General features: G+C 40.4%; 1 protein-coding gene across 2 annotated transcripts in view; it reads right to left on the bottom strand.

Annotated features, from left to right (window-relative positions):
• Nucleotides 1–8,208: 8,208 nt before the first annotated feature.
• The window catches only part of tp53i11a (tumor protein p53 inducible protein 11a), a 42,935-nt gene continuing 29,260 nt past the window's right edge, over nucleotides 8,209–21,883 (bottom strand). For both annotated transcript variants that reach the window (XM_036587384.1, XM_036587383.1), the window contains exons 3-7: nucleotides 13,710–13,768; nucleotides 13,436–13,484; nucleotides 12,001–12,091; nucleotides 9,601–9,702; nucleotides 8,209–8,976 (exon numbers count right to left, since the gene is read on the bottom strand). In XM_036587384.1, coding sequence (XP_036443277.1) covers nucleotides 8,843–8,976; nucleotides 9,601–9,702; nucleotides 12,001–12,091; nucleotides 13,436–13,484; nucleotides 13,710–13,768 — 435 coding nt within the window. In that variant the 3' untranslated portion in view covers nucleotides 8,209–8,842. The remainder of the gene's footprint in view (nucleotides 8,977–9,600; nucleotides 9,703–12,000; nucleotides 12,092–13,435; nucleotides 13,485–13,709; nucleotides 13,769–21,883) is intronic.

Below are 21,883 nucleotides of genomic sequence, written 5' to 3'. Positions count from 1 at the left end.
GTGAATGAATCGCTCTTGTGAATCGGTTCTTTTCACTAAACCGGTCGAACCGATTCACACGTCCAGCTACACGGAGCAGCGCGGTATTTTCGACCGTGTTGTAGGTGGTGGAGCCCTAATACTGTTCAAATGAGGATCTTTCACTATTTATCCTTATTAAATCATTAAATAAAACAACACATTCTAACGCAACCTCTCTGAATTCGCCTGTTTTCTCTTTGTGGACTGTAGCTGGCTTTCTCTTTTCTCCTTTTTCTTTCTCTTTCTCTTTTCGTGTGCATGCCGAGACTTCAGTATGAGTAACATAATAAAAATAATTTTGCTTGCAAATCAACCCGTTAACAGAAGGTTCGATTCGCTGAATCGGACAGTTCGATGGAGTCGGTTCGGTGAATCTGAGTCGAGTTTCTCGGCAGTGCGCTCTCTGGCTCCATCCAGCGAGAGCTGCGCGGTAAAACTCGTTGACGCTGTGCTGAGTGGAACAGCGAGCTCTCAGCCTCGAACCTGCAACAGGAAATGTTTGAAAGAAGCGGAGGATGATATGATAAAAAAAACTTCCTGTGTTGAATAAATATACAGTCTGTGTTGATTTCCCGTTTTATGGCGTTGTTTCATTTTGTTATTCTAAACAACGGTGAACATAAAAGCAGTGTACTGACTAATCAGTTATTAGAGAAACTCTATTACAAACAATATTGACAATTATGAATAAAAAAAGACTAATTAAAAATAATGTATGAACATGCATATTGTACTCTATATATACATTAGAAACAATGCCATATCATTTGCATGTTATTTTTGTATTATATGTAACAAAGCAAATAAGATATACACCGTTCAGGCATAACAGTTACATAATACAGTTACAGACTGTAGTCCATCTGTTTCTCTGCATACTTTGTTAGCCCCCTTTTACCCTGTTCTTCAGTGGTCAGGACCCCCATGGACCCTCACAGAGCAGGTACTATTTGGGTGGTGGGTCATTCTCAGCACTGCAGTAACACTGACATGGTGGTGGTGTGTTAGTGTGTGTTGTGCTGGTACGAGTGGATCAGACACAACAGTGCTGCTGGAGTTTTTAAACACCTCAGTGTCACTGCTGGACTGAGAATAGTCCACCAACCAAAAACATCCAGCCAGCAGCGTCCTGTGGGCAGCGTCCTGTGGGCAGCGTCCTGTGGCCACTGAAGGACTAGAGGATGACCAACACAAACTGTGCAGCAGCAGATGAGCTATCATCTCTGACTTTACATCTACAAGGTGGACTGACAAGGTAGGAGTGTCTAATAGAGTGGACAGTGAGTGGACACAGTGTTTAAAAACTCCAGCAGCACTGTTGTGTCTGATCCACTCGTACCAGCACAACACACACTACAAGGTCATAATGTTATGCCTGATCGGTGTATGTAGGCTATTACAGATTTTATATTAAATATTGCCGTTATAAAAATACACACAGTACTGAAAATGAGACCTGCTTTCAGTTTTTCAAAGAAATTTGCAGGGATATTTTTCCACAGATCCAAAGTTCAGTCTTAGTATTTGGTTGCATTTTCTGCTTCTTATGATGTTAGTGATCCCAATCATGAACTTAGAATCATCGGTCCATAAAACTTTCCTGCACATCTCAGATGTCCAGCTTTGGTGTTCAAGTACAAATGTTCTTGTTTTATTGTGTCCGTCTCCTTTTCTCAGTGAGGTTCTTCTTGACAGCTACACATCCTTTCAGACCCACAGCGCTGAGTCGGCTTCTCACAGTGGAAGGATGGACAGAAACACCTGTGGATGTTTTCAGATCTGAAGCAGCTTGATTTTCTCCTCTGTCTAAGTGCTGTTTATCTGATGGGGCAGTTCTGATGGTCTACCAGGTCTTGCGCTGTTATTAGGCGTCACATTTTCTCCACAACTTTTACATTTTTTAGATTTTGAAATCTCCTTTTTGTTTTCCTTTTCCTTTCCTTATCCAAGTGGATTATCTTATCATCTCCTCAGAAATACCTCCTAAAAAATAAATCATTTTTCTCGGGTGGTCTCTGACTTTTTGTACTGTACTATACATATATATGTACACATCATTCAAAAGCTTGGTTTATTAGTCGTTTTTATTTTTTAATGTTCTACATTTCTATGAAATGGTTAAAATATAGTACATGGTATCAAATAAACTAATAACTTAGTCATTTCTTGTCACAAGTTTACTGTAAATCTACAGTTTTCTCAATATTTCAATATATAAATATATACATGTATGTATGTATCGTCGCTGTCCAAATAAAACCATGTATCTTCACTTTTATTGATTTTTTGTGTGAAAATTTCAGACAATCAGTTAGAATAAAACCTCTTTTCATTAACTTACGTTGAAAGATAAGTGTTTTCTTTCTATCTATCTATATATATGTGTGTGTGTGTGTGTGTGTGTGTGTGTATATATATGATGTGTATATACGTATATGTATGTATATATATGTATATAGATAGATATAACAAATATAGGTATATAAACGTTTAGATTCTCATTTTTGAGCAAGGAAAGATGACACATGCAGGCAGTGAGTCATGATCATGCAAAACACGATTAAATATCTGAAACGAGAGGAGCATGAGAAAGAACAGCTGGCCTTTCAGTCGTGCACAGGCACAGACAGGTGTTGGCACAGCTTCAGCTATGACTGGATAAGCTTAAAAAAACAGCGGTCAGATCCTTATGCTGTAGCTAATGACCTCATACATCACAAAGTGCTGATAACACAGTCAGCGCTGTTGCCCAGCAGTAGGAGGAGCTCAGTGTGTCAGACACACCAACACATCAGTGGGTGGAAACTGCTGGTGCCTCAACGAGGCCTGGTTAGATTAGTTGTTTACTCAGTTACATGTACGTAGTAGAATTTGGATGGATTTGCATGTTTCTGACTAGCTTTAAATGACAGTCCTAAACTCATATTTAAGTGTATTTGTGAGTAAAGTAATCTTACTCCCCAGTTACAGAAGTCTTTCTCATTGACCCTTTTTTGGGTTTAATTTCACTCAGTTGTTAAATCAGAACCTGCTCTGTCTTTGCTGCTGTTTGCAGCATCTAAAAAGAGAGGAACATCATCAAACTTCAGTCTCTATGCGAATAGATGCCAAATGATGTTCCACTTGACCTGAAACATTTTTGACTCCTACTCAGGTAGTTTTATAGGTTTTACTTATCGCTGCTGTCGGAAGAAAAGCATTGTATCTTCATAATAATAACTTTACAGGAGGAGCAAAAAACATACTTTACTTTTAATGTAAGTCAATGGAACCAGATTTTGCTCCAAGTATATTTTGGCTATTTCTTTTGGTCCATTCATTGTAAAATTTACACACAATGTAAAGAGCAACAGGCATTTTCAAATTATGTCAAAAACTGAAAAACAAAAAAACGGACATTCAAGGTTTTCTTCCAACAGCAGCGATATGAGTTGTTATTTTTATTTCATCAACGATTCCTTTTCTCTCATTTCTCCTCTGCACACCGTACACCACGCACATATTGTCTCTGTTTCTCATCTGTCCATAAAGGCTTTGTTTCACTTTGCTGGTACTGTAATCTCCCTGTACTAAGTGGGAAATGAACAAACAAATGATAGCTTGTCAAAAGTTCCACGGAGGCAAAAGGCCTGTTTTGAATTTTCAGCCACAGGCTGGTAATAACGCACTCCAAACCATGCAGCCTCCACAGGTTGAATGACTTCATTTTACCTTCAGAGCATGCAGCACAGCTTAGAGCTGACTGAGTCACTGAAAACCCCTGGAAATATGAATGTTCCTGCAGCATTTCTCAGACTTCACTCCAAAAATAAAGCCAAGAACATTCACATTGAAGGCGTTTGGAAAAACTGTATATTTATTTCTCAAGCACTTAACATTCTTGCTACAAAAGTAGACACAGAACATTGTGTGTATATATACAAAATGCCACCCTTTGACTTTATACTAAAGCAGATCTCAAGAGATGTTATGACCACCTGTTTGTGAAAGCATACCGGCCTCAAAAGGCAAAGTCAAAACCTTTGCAAATGTTCCACTGTCCAAGCAGTGTCACACTGCTATGACCATAAAAACTGTACAAAGCAAAAATACATTTAAAATGCAATAACTTAAGAGTTGGACTGTCGTATCTATACTTGATAATCAAGTCGTGGTCCCATTCATTGTAACCCATTAAGCTGAGTCTACTTAACGTCTTAATATGGGAACAAAAAAGATGCTGTAACAAAAAAACGTCAAACGGTGAAACAGAACTAAAACCACAGCCGCTGTCAGGTTAAAACACTGACAGGCCAGCAGCTTAGTGGCAACAGTCCACCTGATTAAAACACATTAAATGACTTATACGCTCCCTCCTGCCGCTCACGTTAACAGTCAATTAATTTGCTAATTTGCAGATCAACTGGAAGTAATTTAAACTCTACTATGTAATATGTTGGCAACAGTGCCACAGGACAAATGAACTGCCTTTTAAACCTGGGCAACAATCACCATTTCAAAGAAATGCCATCATTATATATCTGGAAACAGTCCATGCATATTGAAAAGGGTGTATTTATCACCAAAATGTCAATAGCTTATACTGAGAACGTTAAAGACATACTGTCACATGAGAAATGACAAATGCAGGCAGGCAGAAGAAATAAGAACATAAAGCTGAGGAGTACAAAGGCTGTTTTCATGATCAATACGTGGTCATTGGGACTAAACTGCTATATATTGACATGCTAAGTTCAAACATTATTTACTGTAATCCAGATGATTTGAATAGTAATGCTTTCGTTTTCCTGGATTTTGTTAATGCTACATTTGTAGTGCTACACTCCAGCTATGAAGCATGACCTCCATGCACCGATGACAAAAATCATGTTATGGCATTCCATTGATTTACACCGATCAGGCATAACATTATGACCACCTCCTTGTTTCTATGCTCATTGTCCATTTTATCAGCTCCACTTACTATATAGGTGCACAGACTGTAGTCCATCTGTTTCTCTGCATACTTGGTTAGCCATACTTTGTTTTACACACTGTGTCCACTCGCTGTCCACTCTATTAGACACTCTACCTTGTCAGTCCACCTTGTAGATGTAAAGTCAGAGACGATAGCTTGTCTGCTGCTGCACAGTTTGTGTTGGTCATCCTCTAGTCCTTCATCAGTGGTCACAGGATGCTGCCCACAGAACACTGTTGGCTGGATATTTTTGGTTGGTGGACTATTCTCAGTCCAGCAGTGACACTGAGGTGTTTAAAAACGCCAGCAGCACTGCTGTGTCTGATCCACTCAGACCAGCGCAACACACACTAACACACCACCACCACGTCAGTGTTACTGCAGTGCTGAGAATGATCCACCACCCAAATAGAACCTGCTCTGTGAGGGTCCATGGGGGTCCTGACCACTGAAGAACAGGGTAAAAGGGGGCTAACAAAGTATCAGAGAAACAGATGAACTACAGTCTGTAACTGTTGAACTACAAAGTGCACCTATATAGTAAGTGGAGCAGATAAAATGGACAATGAGCGTAGAAACAAGGAGGTGGTCATAATGTTATGCCTGATCGGTGTGTAGTGGCTATGCATATAGACCTCTGAAGTTGAGCGTCATTCTGTCGTCATGTCCATAACAGGACCTCCAAGTCAAAGAGGCAGATTTCTCTATGGGAAAATTAACTGAGTTGTCCAAAGCCAATGTTTTGCCTTGCAGACATTTTACCTGACTGTCACTTGCTCAGATAAATTGGCGCTCAAGTTGTTTTGGCAGCAGGATCCTGTATGGTTGAGTTTTGAGTAGCTGGTGTTGGTAAATAATAGTGTTGAAGTTTATAGTAATAGTATAGTAATACTTACTCTTATTATTTTAACTTTGTGCAGGAATGTTGGCCTCCTTAAGGCATGGATGTAGCAACATTCGTATTTGCTAAATGACTTTATGGTTTAGAGCGGGGGTGTCAAACTCAACGAGTAAAAGGGCCATATTAGAAAATCTCAACAAATTTGTGAGCCAGAGGAAAAAAAATGTTCGGTAACACTTTATTTGGATAGTCCACTTCAGATGCTTTGTCGATACTAACCCTAAACCCAACCCTCACCCTGGTCCTAACCCTAACCCTGGTCCAAATCCTAACCCCTAACACCGCCACTGTTTAGAATCAATGAGTTTCAACAGATAGTTGTTTACAATTTAAACATCTGTAGATAATATGTAGGGGACTACAGTGGACTATCCAAATACAGTGAGACCAAATGTTTTTATTTCATTTTTAATTAATGATGCTGTAACCCGAACTGGCCATTGTTTATTCAAAATATGCAAAAACTTCAACAGTAAGAAATAGTACATGAAAGCTCGAAATTTAAATGTCCCCAGGAATTCAGTCTTTTAAACTTATTTGCTTGAACTAGACTCCTGGCATCCTTTCTTTGCTGCAGGCTCATTAATACTTCGGCTGTTTCTGAGCTGCTGAGCTGATGTTAAGTGTTTATGTTGGTTGAACTGCAGCTAAAATGCAACTGTGTAGAACTGAGGTGTAACCGCTGTCCCATAGATAGAACATTACGTTGCAGTGCATGCTGGGGACTGTAGTGCAGCACATTGTGAAATGGGCTACTATTAATAGAAAATTAAAATACTTTCACGGGCCGGAAAGGATTGTGTCGAAGGCCTGATCAGGCCCGTGGGCCTTGTGTTTGACACATGGGGTTTAGAGGATCCAGTGATGTTTGTGAGGATGTAGGTGGGACAAAATGTATCAGGTTTGGAACATTTATGTTTAATACAGGGCAATTTTGAGAAATGCCACTCATTCTTCTCATAAAGAAATCTGCTCAGACCTGGAGATCCTAAAATGAGCACGATGCCAAAGCTCAAAGCTTCTACAAACACAATGCTGATCCATGCTCTCAGTTTAGTGTATCACAAAGATCCTTGTCAGTAAGGTGGGTTTGAAATTAAAACACTCAGCGATTGAGGTGTGCATCACTATCCATACTTACTAGGTGCCTACAGGCTTAAAACTGTGCTGTCTAGTGCTTCTGTTCCAAAATAATGCTATGCTTTTACACATAATATAGAATCTATATATAATAACCATGTGATAACAATAGTCATTCAAAAGCTCATCACAAACTGTGCTTTAAAACCTCAGGCAAACACCTTTAGAACGTGTCAACAGCATGTGTGTTAGCAATACTACACTGGTATTCGAGTTCATACCCTGAAAAAAGTAATGCACCGAATTTTTCTGTTTCAGGTCTGAACATCATTTCCATATGAATAAAATAATGTGTACATCAACACAATCATTGCCAAAGGGAAGTAAACTGAAAGACATAACTGTGTTGATGTATTCATGTGCAAATGATTCAATGCATTACTTTTCAGTGTACTTACACCGATCAGGCTTAACATTATGACCACCTCCTTGTTTCAACGCTCATTGTCCATTTTATCAGCTCCACTTACTATATAGGTGCACTTTGTAGTTCTACAGTTACAGACTGTAGTCCATCTGTTTCTCTGATACTTTGTTAGCCCCCTTTTACCCTGTTCTTCAGTGGTCAGGACCCCCATGGACCCTCACAGAGTAGGTACTATTTGGGTGGTGGATCATTCTCAGCACTGCAGTAACACTGACGTGGTGGTGGTGTGTTAGTGTGTGTTGTGCTGGTACGAGTGGATTAGACACAGCAGTGCTGCTGGAGTATTTAAACACTGTGTCCACTCACTGTCCACTATATTAGACACTCCTACCTTGTCAGTCCACCTTGTAGAAGTAAAGTCAGAGACGATAGCTCATCTGCTGCTGCACAGTTTGTGTTGGTCATCCTCTAGACCTTCATCAGTGGTCACAGGACGCTGCCCACAGGACGCTGCTGGCTGGATATTTTTGGTTGGTGGACTATTCTCAGTCCAGCAGTGACACTGAGGTGTTTAAAAACTCCAGCAGCACTGCTGTGTCTGATCCACTCGTACCAGCGCAACACACACTAACACCACCACCACCACGTCAGTGTTACTGCAGTGCTGAGAGTGATCCACCACCCAAATAGTACCTGCTCTGTGAGGGTCCATGGGGGTCCTGACCACTGAAGAACAGGGTAAAAGGGGGCTAACAAAGTATGCAGAGAAACAGATGGACTACAGTCTGTAACTGTAGAACTACAAAGTGCACCTATATAGTAAGTGGAGCTGATAAAATGGACAATGAGCGTAGAAACAAGGAGGTGGTCATAATGTTATGACTGATTGGTGTACTAAGATTCTTATTTTAAAGGTGCAAACAGTTGTACAAATGATAATAATACCTTAACTTGCTTTAAAACTACCATAACTGTACCTCATTTGACCTTAAGAACAGATATGATCCAGACATAGTAACAGACATTTGGAAGAATACACATCAGATAGGACCACATCATTATTTAAACTGTCATCTATCCACTTTTAGTGAAGCATACTATGCATTCTCAAACAGTTCCCTAAAACTCAGGTACTTACCAGTGCACAAATGTGACCAAAGAGCATCAAAGTATAACACATCAGAAGGATTCATGACCGGAAATCCCCCTACATCCCCAAACCCCTATTTCATATCTGTAAATCAGCATTATCCTTTATGTTACGCTCATCACGAAACTGAAAGAGTCCAAGCAGGCGGGGGCTGTACAGAGTCCAAACTCTATACGGCTTTTCATTTGGTCCAGACAGAAGAGCTACTGTATACAATGAATTTTGTTGTGTCAAGTCGTTTTTACAAATGAATTATCTCTTAGCTTCAGAGGCCCACAAGCCCACACAGAGATCAGTCGGCGCGCTTCAGATCTTCTTGGCCCGACGCCCAAGTTGGTGGTAGTAAGAAAGCGTGATGAGGAGGAAGAAAACCTCGCTGAGGAGGAGGAGTGCAGCTCCGTTGGACAGGGCGCCCATTTCCAGGAGTGAGACTGATGTCACTGCGAAGACACGACAGCTCGATTAACATAAACTGGTTTGATGTGAACAAAAGAAAAGTGAAAATTAAATGCATACTCAGTGTCAGAAGGCTGCAATTGTGTGTGCATAGTATTAGTGGTTCTCAGACTGGTCCTCCAGGACCCCCTGACGGTCCAGATTTTTTGTTCCAAACTTACTTGCAACACAGAAAGAAAGCAAAAATGTGGACCATGGGTCGGTCCCTGAGGACTGGTTTGAGAATGACTATTATAAAATGTGTTATTAGGCCAGAGTTATAAATGTAGGCCACTGCTGCCCTCGTGTGACCCAATACACAACAGCAGCTAAACATTTTAGATGCAAGCTATTGTGAGCTCCATTTGCAACCAGAAGAGGGCACCACAATCCCTATCACTGACAATTCATTCTGGACAGACCCTAAAAGCAGTGGAAGAAATCAGTTTCCCTGAAGTGTGAAGTTCTCCTAATGAAGGGTGAAATATGGTTTGAGTGTCAGGTTTCACTTGGACCCCTGAGCGCTGTCTGTCCTCTGTTTTGAGAGAAGGGAGGAGGAGGTGGAGGCAGAAGGCACGAGAGAGAGACGTACAGAGAGAAAGACATGTGCAGAGAAAACTGCCCCTTACCTAGAAACTGTACACCAAAGTAGCACGCTTCAGTGAGCAGCGTCCACTGAATGATGACCTTCTCTGCAGTGTAGAGGCCGTTCCAGAGGATTAATGAGATGCCTGTTGAAAAGAGGTCATAGTGGGGGTCAAACACAAACTGCACTGATTTCATCACATAAACTATGCTCAAAATATTATAGGGGCATCTTCAAACACAAGGGGTACGAAGAGTCTTTAAAGCGGTCGAATTCAAAGCTTGGTCCTAGACGCGTGGGTTTTCTGATGGGGGTCCTGATTTTGCTCACGGCCTGTGAAACGTGTGGAGAGTCCCTCTGATCTCCTCCCACATGCAGGATATGGATAACATGGAGACCAGCTGCTTCTTCGCCCCTCCTAAGTACCATCTGCCAGAAGGATTATCCCAGCCCCGCTCAAGTGGTTTGCACCACCTCAGTGGCCTTTGATGTGACAGAAGAACAGTCACACCTTGCTGCTACAAAAAGGTTCCTCTGCCAAAGAGCCAGTTGAGACATAAAGACTACTGGAGCTAGCTAAGGAGTCATACAGTCTCAAAAATGTAGGATATGGTTACATAAAGCCAGCACAAATCCAAACAGAGCGGAGGCTGGTTGAATCAAATGAACCGGCGCTTATATTCGGAGCCAGTGGGGCTCCGCAACAATCCGAGATGGATAATGCATATCATCCCATTACCATGCTATTCTGTCTTTCTGCCCTAGGGAATGCTCAAATCTAAACAGATGAGAGAAGAAAAAATGCACTGTGTTGCATCGCCAGCCAAGACAGAGGGAAGACAAATGGACTGCTGTTTACAATCAAATAAGCACATAGAGAGGGATATAAGATTTTACTCCCAGGAAATATTCTCTCACTCACGCCCATGAGTCCACCCCCACAATCTTATATTATTGGCCCTCCCGTGGCTGTCTGCTGCCTGACCAGGGGGCGTGATTAAGGCGTGTTGCTGCACGTAACTGACTCAGGCTTAGCGGGGTGGTGGTGGCCATTACCGGCTCTGCTTCTGCAGCTCTGCCCAGCAGCCTGCCCTACATGAGCCCAAGAGGGTCGGTACAGAGTCATCCATTTTTAAAGCTGTGGCTTTAAATATTCATACCTCTTACAATCCTACTTTCGTCAGGCGCTGAAAATAAAGTGGGGCATCTATATCCATGGAAGCATGAATACATTTCCGGTGAATTCATTCCTCAGTGAGTGAGAATTGTGCACACTGATGCATACATTAGACTGGTGCTCTTTTTACGAGTATCTAATGGTAGACTCAAGCCTACCATTTAGGTGAGGTGAACTGTATTATGCGTTCATGTAATGCATGTGAAAAAACATCTTTATGTATCCCGATCAGGCATAACATTATGACCGCCTCCTTGTTTCTACACTCGTTGTCCATTTTATCAGCTCCACTTACTATATAGGTGCACTTTGTAGTTCTACAGTTACAGACTGTAGTCCATCTGTTTCTCTGCGTACTTTGTTAGCCCCCTTTTACCCTGTTCTTCAGTGGTCAGGACCCCCACGGACCCTCACAGAGCAGGTACTATTTGGGTGGTGGATCATTCTCAGCACTGCAGTAACACTGACGTGGTGGTGGTGTGTTAGTGTGTGTTGCACTGGTCTGATTTGATCAGACACAGCAGTGCTGCTGGAGTTTTTAAACACCTCAGTGTCACTGCTGGACTGAGAATGGTCCACCGACCAAAAATATCCAGCCAGCAGCGTCCTGTGACCACTGATGAAGGACTAGAGGATGATTTAGCTCATACTGTACAGTAAGAGATGAGCTATCGTCTCTGGCTTTACATCTACAAGGTGGACTGACAAGGTAGGAGTGTCTAATGGAGTGGACAGTGAGTGGACACAGTGTTTAAAAACTCCAGCAGCACTGCTATGTCTGATCCACTCGTACCAGCACAACACACACTAACACACCACCACCACGTCAGTGTTACTGCAGTGCTGAGAATGATCCACCACCCAAATAGTACCTGCTCTGTGAGGGTCCGTGGGGGTCCTGACCACTGAAGAACAGGGTAAAAGGGGGCTAACAAAGTACGCAGAGAAACAGATGGACTACAGTCTGTAACTGTAGAACTACAAAGTGCACCTATATAGTAAATGGACAATGAGCGTAGAAACAAGGAGGTGGTCATAATGTTATGCCTGATCGGTGTATAAAACTATATGAGTGTTATACTCAAATACCAGCTTTATGATTGGGAATAAATCAGGAAGGAAAAAACAAAACAGAAAGCTACTGGAAAAATGAAAAGTCTACATGTTTGTGTCATAACAGCCCAAATTGCTTCCCTGGATGCAGCGAATGGACACCCGAACAAATTTATGTCAAATGCAAAACAAAACATTCAATGGTGAACATACTCAAAAGAGCTCCTCCATAGAGTCGGATGGAGATCCTGGTGGTGGTGAGCTCAAAGATGATCTCGTACAGTTGGTTGGGGAAGGCCAGGGCCTGGAAAATAACAACACAGTGTGAAGCACAGTATGAAGTTCCAGCAGCTCCTGAGCCGTATGGTGCGGTAGATCTTATATAGCAGCCCATTCCAATTAAGAGAAGTCAGCACTCCCACACTCTCTAAGCTCCTCAGGCTCTAATGCCTTGCTAGGTCCGTTCAACAGCAGGGATCTGTCCTGTAAATGTGTGTGTATTACAGTAATTGCAACGTCTCAAAGGAGATATGCCAGGTGTTAATTAACCCAGAGACATTTTGTTAACTCAAATGGAAAATAACTAGGCTTATGCTAACTGGCCCTTGTTCATCGAAGTGACATAAAAAAGAGCGCAGATTAGACCGTCTTTAATGATGTACAAGGTACTCTGTGTCTAATTCATGAAACATTCGTAGGACATGAAAAACAAGCGCAAAAGATGAAGCTGCTACTGACCAAATTTTATAGTGTTAAAATTACAACAACTAGAAAGAATAAAATGTGAAATAAACAAAACATTGTCATTTTTAAGATGGTATAATGATGTGATTGTGTAGTGTAATTATTTACCTAAGATAAGATTTAAATGCTGTATTATTGCAGTGTATGAGAGGCTTCTGCACTAGCTATGTTTTGTATGTTTTATTTTTTGGGTGGTGTCAACAGTATAAAACAAAAAAACAGTGTAATATGTCTTTAAACTGGACATGGAATTAGTTGCATGTGTTTATACCAAAGTGCATGCAAAATAAGTATATCGCTGCATTTTTCAGTTTTTGACATAATTTGAAAATGCCTGTTGGGCCTTTACATTGTCTGTAAATTTTATGATTAATGGACCAAAATAAACGGCCAACAATTGCTTGGAAAAATGTCTGGTTCCATTGACTTAAATTAAAAGTAAAGTAGGTTTTTTTCCTTCTCCTGTAAAGTTACTATTTTGGAGATGCATGGTTTTCTTCCAACAACAGCGATATCCACTTCTTGTTCTGGATTGCCCTGTGCACAAATTATTAGTAGTACTGTTTTTTTCTATTTTTACTGGTATTATTACAGAAGATATTGATGATAGTTTTGGTTAGTTAACTGCAAATCGAGCATTTTTTTTCCAGGCTCAAATTATTACACTCAAAATTTACACATAATCCTACCAGACGCAAGTTTGATCGTACAAATACACCAAAGATGAAACTTATGAGTGAAAAAAAATGGAGGTTAAATTTGGATGCACCCCTTTTAGATCAGATCAGTTTTGGTCATCCACAGTTTCGATGAAACAGGGCTAATGTGTTGCATCCATATCAGTATAGACATGGATATTGTCAGAGACACTATGTATGGATAACTGGTTGTTGCATGAGCTCACCATTAAAGCCGTGGCTGTGAACAGGACGGCAGAGATGAGGATCCAGAGTCTGTAATGAGAAATGCCTCACATGAAACAAAATGCCATTTCATAAGACAGAGAGGAACACATTCAGGTGTTTGAGGAGTTCTGAAGTAACCAACTGCAGAAATAAGTGGAGTAATTCCCAAGCCCCATCAGCGCTCTGTCAAATGCATCACAGTTACACAGACATGCACACTCATGCCATTTTAAGGAGACCGATTCGTTTTAGTAGTTCATGCGTCAGTCTTACCTGAGGCCTATTGGCTCACGGACAGAAAACTTAATTTCATTGCCCAACACCTGGCTGATCTGGAAAAAAATGCAATATGATTAATGATAAGAGAATGACAAAGAATGCTTTAACAGTGAATGTTTAAACTGTTTATTAAATTCAGTAAAAGAAGAGATGCTCCAGCAGATGCAAGTTGTCTGTGGCCCAAAAACACTTTACATTTAACAAGTTCCCACCATTTTTTTTAACAACTTTTGATCTACCAGTGTGAAGAACATCCACTCACCCATGTACCAAAAGCAGATCAAAGCATGACAACCAAAGGATCAAGATGACTCGATAGCAATGGAGCACTGCTGGCAGCATTAACCCTAATGGCCTCAAATTGCATGTATGTATTGAAAATGATGCTTAATGCCTAACCACCATACTCCAAGCAGATAACAAAAGTACAACCCCATTTCCGAAAAAGTTGGGACGCTGTGCAAAATGTAAATAAAAACAAAATACAATGATGTGCAAATAATTTAAACCCTATATTTCATTGAAAATACTACAAAGACAACATATCAAATGTTGAAACTGAGAAATGTTATTGTTTTTTGAAAAATATATGCCCGTTTTGAATTTGATGCCAACAACACATTCCAAAAAAGTTGGGACGGGGCCTGTAACAACAGCAATGCTGTTGTAATACGTGCAGAATGTGGTTTGACATTGTCTTGTTGAAATAAGCAAGGCCTTCCCTGAAAAAGACGTCATCTGGATGCAGCATATGTTGCCATAACATGTATATATCATTCAGCATTAATGGTGCCTTCACAGATGTGCACATCACCCATGCCACGTGCACTAATGCTCCCCTATACCATCATGAATACTGGCTTTTGAACTGTGCACTGATAAGCTGAGTGGTCTTTAGCCCGGAGGACACAGTGTCCATGATTTCCAAAAAGAATTTCAAATGCTGTTTCGTCAGACAACAGGACACTTTTCCACTTTGCCTCAGTCCATTTTAAATAAGCTCAGGCCCAGAGAAGGTGGCAGCGTTTCTGGGTTCTGTTTATATTTGGTTTCTTCTTTGCATTTATTTTTAACTTGCATTTGTGGATGCATTGATGAACTGTTTTCACAGACAGTGGTTTTCAGAAGTGTTTCTGAGCCCATGCAGTGATTTCCACTACAGAATCATGTCTGTTTTTAATGCAGTGCCACCTGAGGGCCCAAAGATCACAGCCAGCAAATACTGGTTTTTGGCCTTTTTCCTTACATACAGAGATTTCTCCAGATTCTCTGAATCTTTTAATCTTTATTATGTATTGTAGATGATGAAAAACAAAAGTTCTTTGCTATTTTATGTTGAGAAACGTTATTATTGAATTGTTGCACTATTTGGTCGTGCACATTTTGCACAATGTCACAACTTTTTTAGAAATGGGGTTGTAGTTTTCTCTCCCTAACAGTCATACAAGCGTTATTCCAGACCCTCCCATCCTCATGGCCAATAATACCAGGCAATATGACTGTGGTAATTATGTACATTTTGTAGGTGTCTATTAATCAGACATAAGTGTAAGAAGGCAATGAGGGGTAATAAGTTTGGCCCCTTCAGAAAGTACACCTCTGAAAATGATACTGCTGGTATATGACATCATGGTTACCTAAACAAAAACAAAGACAAAGATTTCCAATGGTGAACTATAGTTCATTCCACCTTTTCATCTTACCACATTATTTCTCTCTACTTATTTACCAGAGGAGAAATATATATAATTGGGCTTATTTGGCCTGTTGCAGAATCGGATCTCTGCCTGCCAGGCAGCCTGTTTCCAGCTCCCACAATTCACTTAGAGGTTGGATTTAGGGAAGCTTTACCAGCTGGCTTATCACAAGTCTGTCACTGCTTCTGTTCATTGTATCTAATAACTACAAAGATAATTACAGATGCTGAGGGCCAGAACAAGTTGCTCTGTCCAGATGACCAAAATTTTGTCTGTGAATAAAAAGGCTCTGCTACAGAAACACACTCTCAATAAATGTGCTGAACAATATAGACAAGAAAGACATATGATCAACAAAAAAAGAAAAAAAAGATATATAAAAGCTACAAACTAGAGACCTAGAGGAGACAAAAGTGGAAATAAAACAATTATGGGTTATGTAAGAAATTAGGCCTAAGCAGATGCTATAAAAGAACAAGGCATAAATCCAGGTGCAGCATACAGAACAGAGAGGCTAGTGCTTCGCAATTAGGGCTCTGAAGATATTTTCTACTTTGCTGGGAATATTACATTTCGGTCTCAGTAAAGCAGGTATATTAAATTCATGCTGAAACATCGAGTGCCATAGTGCTCTCTCCAGTATACATTAGGTGCATGGAAACCAGCAAGAGCTACAACAGCCGGTAATATTAGACGAGGGCTCAGAATGCTGCAGAAATTGAATAGTGAGGGGGTTATCCTTGATAATGCAGAAGAAGCAGCATCACTTAGCATTTTCATCTCCAAGATAATATGGCAAACATTTCCTCATAATGTAAGAAATGATCAGTTAGTATTTAAGGCTCTGAGATTTCCTAGAATCACTACTGCCATCATATTTTAATGGCTTAAGTCGCAATTATGAATCACTGTACTCTGAACAATAATATTTGAACAAATTGAATACTTGTTCCCCCCACAACTTTAATTTTAAATACAACCCCATTTCCAAAAAAGTTGGCACACTGTGCATGTAAATGTACAATGCAATGTAAATAAAGAAAGAATGCAAGGATATGCAAATCATGTAAACCATATTTTTAAAGAAAAATACTACAAATGAAATGTTGAAACTGAGAAATTTTATTGTTTTTTGAAAAATATATGCCCGTTTTGAATTTAATGGCAGGGACTGGGGGCATGTTCACCACTGTGTTTCATCACCTCTTCTTTTAACAACACTCTGTAAGCGTTTGGGAACTGAGCAGACACTGCTGTAGTTTTGAAAGTGAAATGTTTTCTCATTCTTGTTTGATACAGGATTTCAGCTGCTCATCAGTTCGGGGTCTCATTTGTCGTATTTTTCATTTCATAACACTCCAAATGTTTTCAGTGATGACAGGTCTGGACTGCAGACAGGCCAGTTTAGCACCCAGACTCTTTTAATACAGAGCAATGCTGTTGTAATAGATGCAGAATGTAGTTTGACATTGTCTTGCTGAAATAATCAAGGCCTTCCCTGAAAAAGACGTCATCTGGATGGCAGCATATGTTGCCACATGTATATATCGTTCAGCATTAATGATGCGCACGTCACCCACGCCATGTGCACTAATGTTCTCCAATACCATCATGAATACTGGCTTTTGAACTGTGCACTGATAACAAGCTGAGTGGTCTTTAGCCCAGAGGACACAGTGTCCATGATTTCCAAAAAGAGTTTCAAATGTTAATTTGTTGGACCACAGGACACTTTTCCACTTCCCCTCAGTCCATTTTAAATGAGCTTGAGCCCAGAGAAGGCGGCAGCATTTCTGGATCCTGGTTTCTTCTTTGCGTTTTAGAGTTTTAATTAGCATTTGTGGATGCAGCGACAAACTGTTTTCACAAAGAAGTGTTCCTGAGCCCATGCAGTGATTAGTCATTTTCATCTGAAAAGTTAAGAATAACATTTACTCTGAAAGTTGTGACATTTGTGATGAAGGAATGTCACGCTTAAGAAAATATGTGGTGAATAATTAATTATTGCCTTAGAAGTAATTGTAATTCATTATTCAATTGTCTTTTTAATTATCTTTGTTCATTGTAAGTGGCCAAACTGAATGTCAATACTTAGCAGACAGACATAGCTTGAGCTCAAGTAAACAAACACTCACTGCTGCCTTTTAAATGTGTCACCAGTCACAAGCTAGAACCTTTTGACTTATGACGTATAACAATAAATTTGTTTCTGCTTTCTTTTTATTTATATGAATTCACCCGAACCCAATGGAATAAAACCTACACAATTCTGTTAATGTAAACATATTATTGTGAGAGCTGTAAAACTGCTAATGGCTAAAAAAAAAATAACTGCAGGCACCTTACATAACTGCAGTTGCCACAAATAATTGCAATCAGGCAATTATATAATAATTATGACAAGCCTGTTTACATCCCATTGCTGGGACTGGAGTTGATATCCAGCAATGTCACCACCCTGAGAGTCTACAAGAGGACTCACCATTTTCCTCACTGGGGAAAGGATGGTTTATTTTTTTTAACTGATAAATTGGAGCACTACATCACCAGCACACCGAAGTGGTGCCACAGGAAATCCTGCTTAAACCAGACAAAATAAGTATGCTTTGTTTCTGTCAGAGACTTCTTGGAGTTTGGTAGTTTTCGGTATGCTACTGTAGTTCTCAGTGTCCTTTGGTTCTTGACATAGGTTAGATTAATTAAACTTTCACTATAAATCCCTTTCAAATTTCTACCAATTTTGATGTAACCACAACACCTCAATAATGTTTTGGCAAGGATGGCAAGGCTACAGAACGGCCTTATCTCCTGACCAAGCCTTCCCAAAAGTGCTGCCTTGCACTCCTATAGAACGTTCCAGAGCCAGACAACATATTAGGCCTGATAAAGGACATTGACCATAATACATTAAAAGAAAACAGATGAGAGAAATATGATTTACTTTTATGCATCTTCAAGCCACTTGATGGTTATTGCAATAGATGCAATCTATTCACAAAAGTCTGGGCAATCAGCGCTGCCATATGATGCTGCACGAGTAGCAGCACAAAAAGATGCAGCAGTAGCGCATATGATTGTAAAACTGGTCAAAATATCTTTATATATATTTTAGTTTTACTTCTTTAACAACATAACCAAGGGCTGTTAACTGATGTCAGAACTATTTGTACCAGATGTCTCTCAGATGTTCCAGATGTACACTGGCTTAGCTGGCATGGCATACAAAATCACTCCATGTTTATTCTGCCCAAAGTGATACAAGGCAGTTACTGACCTCAGAAGTCAGCCTTCAGCAGACATTCTGAAGACTGGAAAATTCCCAGTATTTTAACTACATGCCAAAAAAGACAGACATTCTCCAAAAGAAGCCAAAAGAATCTCAAGAAAGAGCGGCTGGTAGACTACAATGCTCAGTAGAACATCTGAACACTAGGAAAGCATCACTGTAAAGCCTGGCACGCAATGGTGGGATTATGGCTCCCAAACAAAGTCAGATTTACTGATAGCAGGAGGGTGCCAGGACCAGAAACCCTGTCCAAGAACAGAGGCGCCAGTTCTTGTGAAATGAGAAACTTTAATGGAAAATTTGAAGGCAATGAAAGGAGACGTTCCAGAAAGAGTTTTCATTTAAAAGGCCCCATTATGACAATAAGCAGCATGATTTCACAGTGGCTGCTTTGTGTCTCTGTGCCCAAGCTAGGCTGTGGGACAGGGGAAAAGGCTGCCCTTTCAAACCGTTTGAGAACAACGGCGACAGAAAGTATGACACCAGTCTGTAGACATCATTGGGCCCTTAATGGCTCCAATACACAAGTGTCCCACACTAGGATTGCTACCCTTCTTTGTCTTAATAACAGTATTCATTAAGATAAGTTCAAAACATGTCTAAATCACAATATTTAGTAAGGGGAAGGGCAAAATATTGTCCTAGACCAGCTCTATGAATACATATCCTCTGAATATTTGCAGCAAACCAGGCACCCTAACCCGATTCCCAAAGTTGAGACAGTAGAAAAATGTAAATACAGATAACATCCTTTTTGTGTATATACTCTTAAATTTGATGTCTGCAACATGTTCCAAAAAAGTTGGGACAGGGGCATGACATCATCCTTCCTTTTAACAATGTTCAGTGATTATTTGCAAACTGAGGATACCAATTATTGTAGATGTGAAAGTAGAATATGTTCCCATTCTCACTTGATATAACACGTCAGCCGCTCCATGGTCCAGAGTCTCCACTGTCATACAGTACACTTCAAAATTTGGCCGCATGTTTTTATTGCGAGGCAGGTCTGAACTGCAGGAATACCAGTCTAGTACCTGCACCACACTTCAACACATGCAGAGTGTGGCTTGGCAGTGCCCTGCTAAAACAATCAGGTACGTCTCCGAAAAAGATGGATGGATCCTTCGCCAGCCAACATACTCCAAGGTTCACTGCTTGCCGGCGAAGATTCATGAACATGGCGACGCCGACAGAGGAGCGAACGGCGGCTGAAGAGTACATTTTTAAATGAATGTATTGGGTTTAAACTGAGTCGAATAGCTAACGATACAGATAATGTGGCCGATAAATGTGGTCTGAAGCGAAACTTAAGCTAACGTTTCGTTTAGTTTTTAGGGAGCAAAGAGCAGAGAGAAGCATCTCCAGCTCTAATAAATAAAAACGCAAACAGGAAATCGTCTGTCTCATTTCAGTTCAGCCTTCGCGGACCTACGCAGCCTTCGAAGGACACGCCTTCGTAGACCGCCTCCTTCAAAGGATCCAGCTCCTGAATTGGGACACATGGATAGTCCAGATAGCAGCATATATTGCTTAAAAATGCTTAAAGGTGCCTTCACACAAGTTGCCCATGCCAACGGCGCTAACACGCCCCCATACTATGACAGACGCTGACTTTCGACCTTTGCGTTGATAACAACTGGGATGGTCCTTTTTCTCTTTGGCCCAGAGACCACGATGCCGATTATTTCAAAATCAATTTGAAAGGTGGACTCGACAGAACACAGCACACATCTCCACCCTGTGTCAGTCCAGTCAGATGAGACCAGAGCCCAGAGAAGTGAGCAGCATTTCTGGATATTGCTGATATATGGCTTCCCCTTTGCAAAGTAGAGTCTTAAATTGCATTAGTAGATGCAGCAATGAACTTTTTTACTGACAAAGGTTTTCTGAAGTATTCCCAAGCCCATGTGGTCGTATTCATTACAGAAGCATGTTGGTTTTTTGCAGAGGAGACTAACAGATCAAAGGTAACATGCATTCAATACAGGTTTTCAGCCTTGCCCTTTGTGAGGTTTCTCTGGTTTCTCTCAGTCTGGACTGTAGATGGTGAAATCCCTAAATTTCTTCCGATCAAGCGTTAAGAAATGTTTTTTTCCTTTTACCTGTTTGACTATCTGCTCATGTAGCTTTCCTCAAAGTAGCGACTGAGCCTTTAATGAATTCTCCTTTTTCACCCAATCATGATAGCATCACGTTACCTGTTTATCTGTGGAAAGTTCCTAAATGGTTGTTTTTGATCATTTCACAAGCTCCCAGGCTTACATTGCCCCTGTCCTAACTTTTTTGGAATGTGTTGCAGGCATCAAACTTGAAATTAGTTATTTATCAACAACTGCAAAAATTATTAAAGTTGATAAGTTAAGAATTCTAAATATCTCTTCTTTGTGTTGATTTCAAGTAAATACCAGTCAAAGACAGTTTACAAATAACTGCTTTCTGTTTTTACTGGCATTTTACCTACTGTCTCAATTTTGTAATTCGGTTTATAAATAAAATGAAAAACTAGTGAAAATACAAACTTTTTCTGCAAGATCAATCCAGCAAGAAACTGCAAAGACAGGCTATGTTTCCATGGTGAAGTAAAACAGGCATGTCAAAATTGGTTTCTTGAAGTGCATCTAGCCAAGTTCAGCATCGGTGGTGGGGGAAAAAAAAACACAATTCTTAGATAAATGGTCTAAAATAAATATTTTGTATTTTTCAATCATTTAATCATTCAAATTAACTTCATGCATCAATGGCTTTAATGTGCTCTATAAAATACGAGAGACGAGAGACCACATTTGTTACTTCTCAAATTACCCATCTGAGGCAGGGACAGTCACATAAAGTAACAAGTATGTTAGCACATTTATAAAAAGCCCATTAGACATGCCAGACTCTGCACTTCTACTTCTCTCTAGATAAGAGAGGAGGAACATTCTGTCTCCCACTCCATCAAGCTCCGCTAAAAGCTTCTGCATGGCGGGTAATTCAGTGCAGGTGAAAACACTATCCCTTTATAATGGGGTGCTGCAGAGATGAAATGGTCTAAAGTAAAGGTCATATTTGGAGAAGTGGAGAAGTAATGAAGGGGGTTACTGTGATTGCAGGTGAGGGGGTATTATAAAGCGATTAGAAGAATATGACTGAACTGCAGCACTGAGAGCTGAAAAACACAGCAATGTTTCCCTGCATGTTTT

The sequence above is a fragment of the Colossoma macropomum genome, unplaced genomic scaffold, assembly GCF_904425465.1.
Source record: "Colossoma macropomum unplaced genomic scaffold, Colossoma_macropomum, whole genome shotgun sequence".
Taxonomy (NCBI): Eukaryota; Metazoa; Chordata; class Actinopteri; order Characiformes; family Serrasalmidae; genus Colossoma; species Colossoma macropomum.
This window is presented reverse-complemented; position numbering and strand designations above follow the sequence as displayed.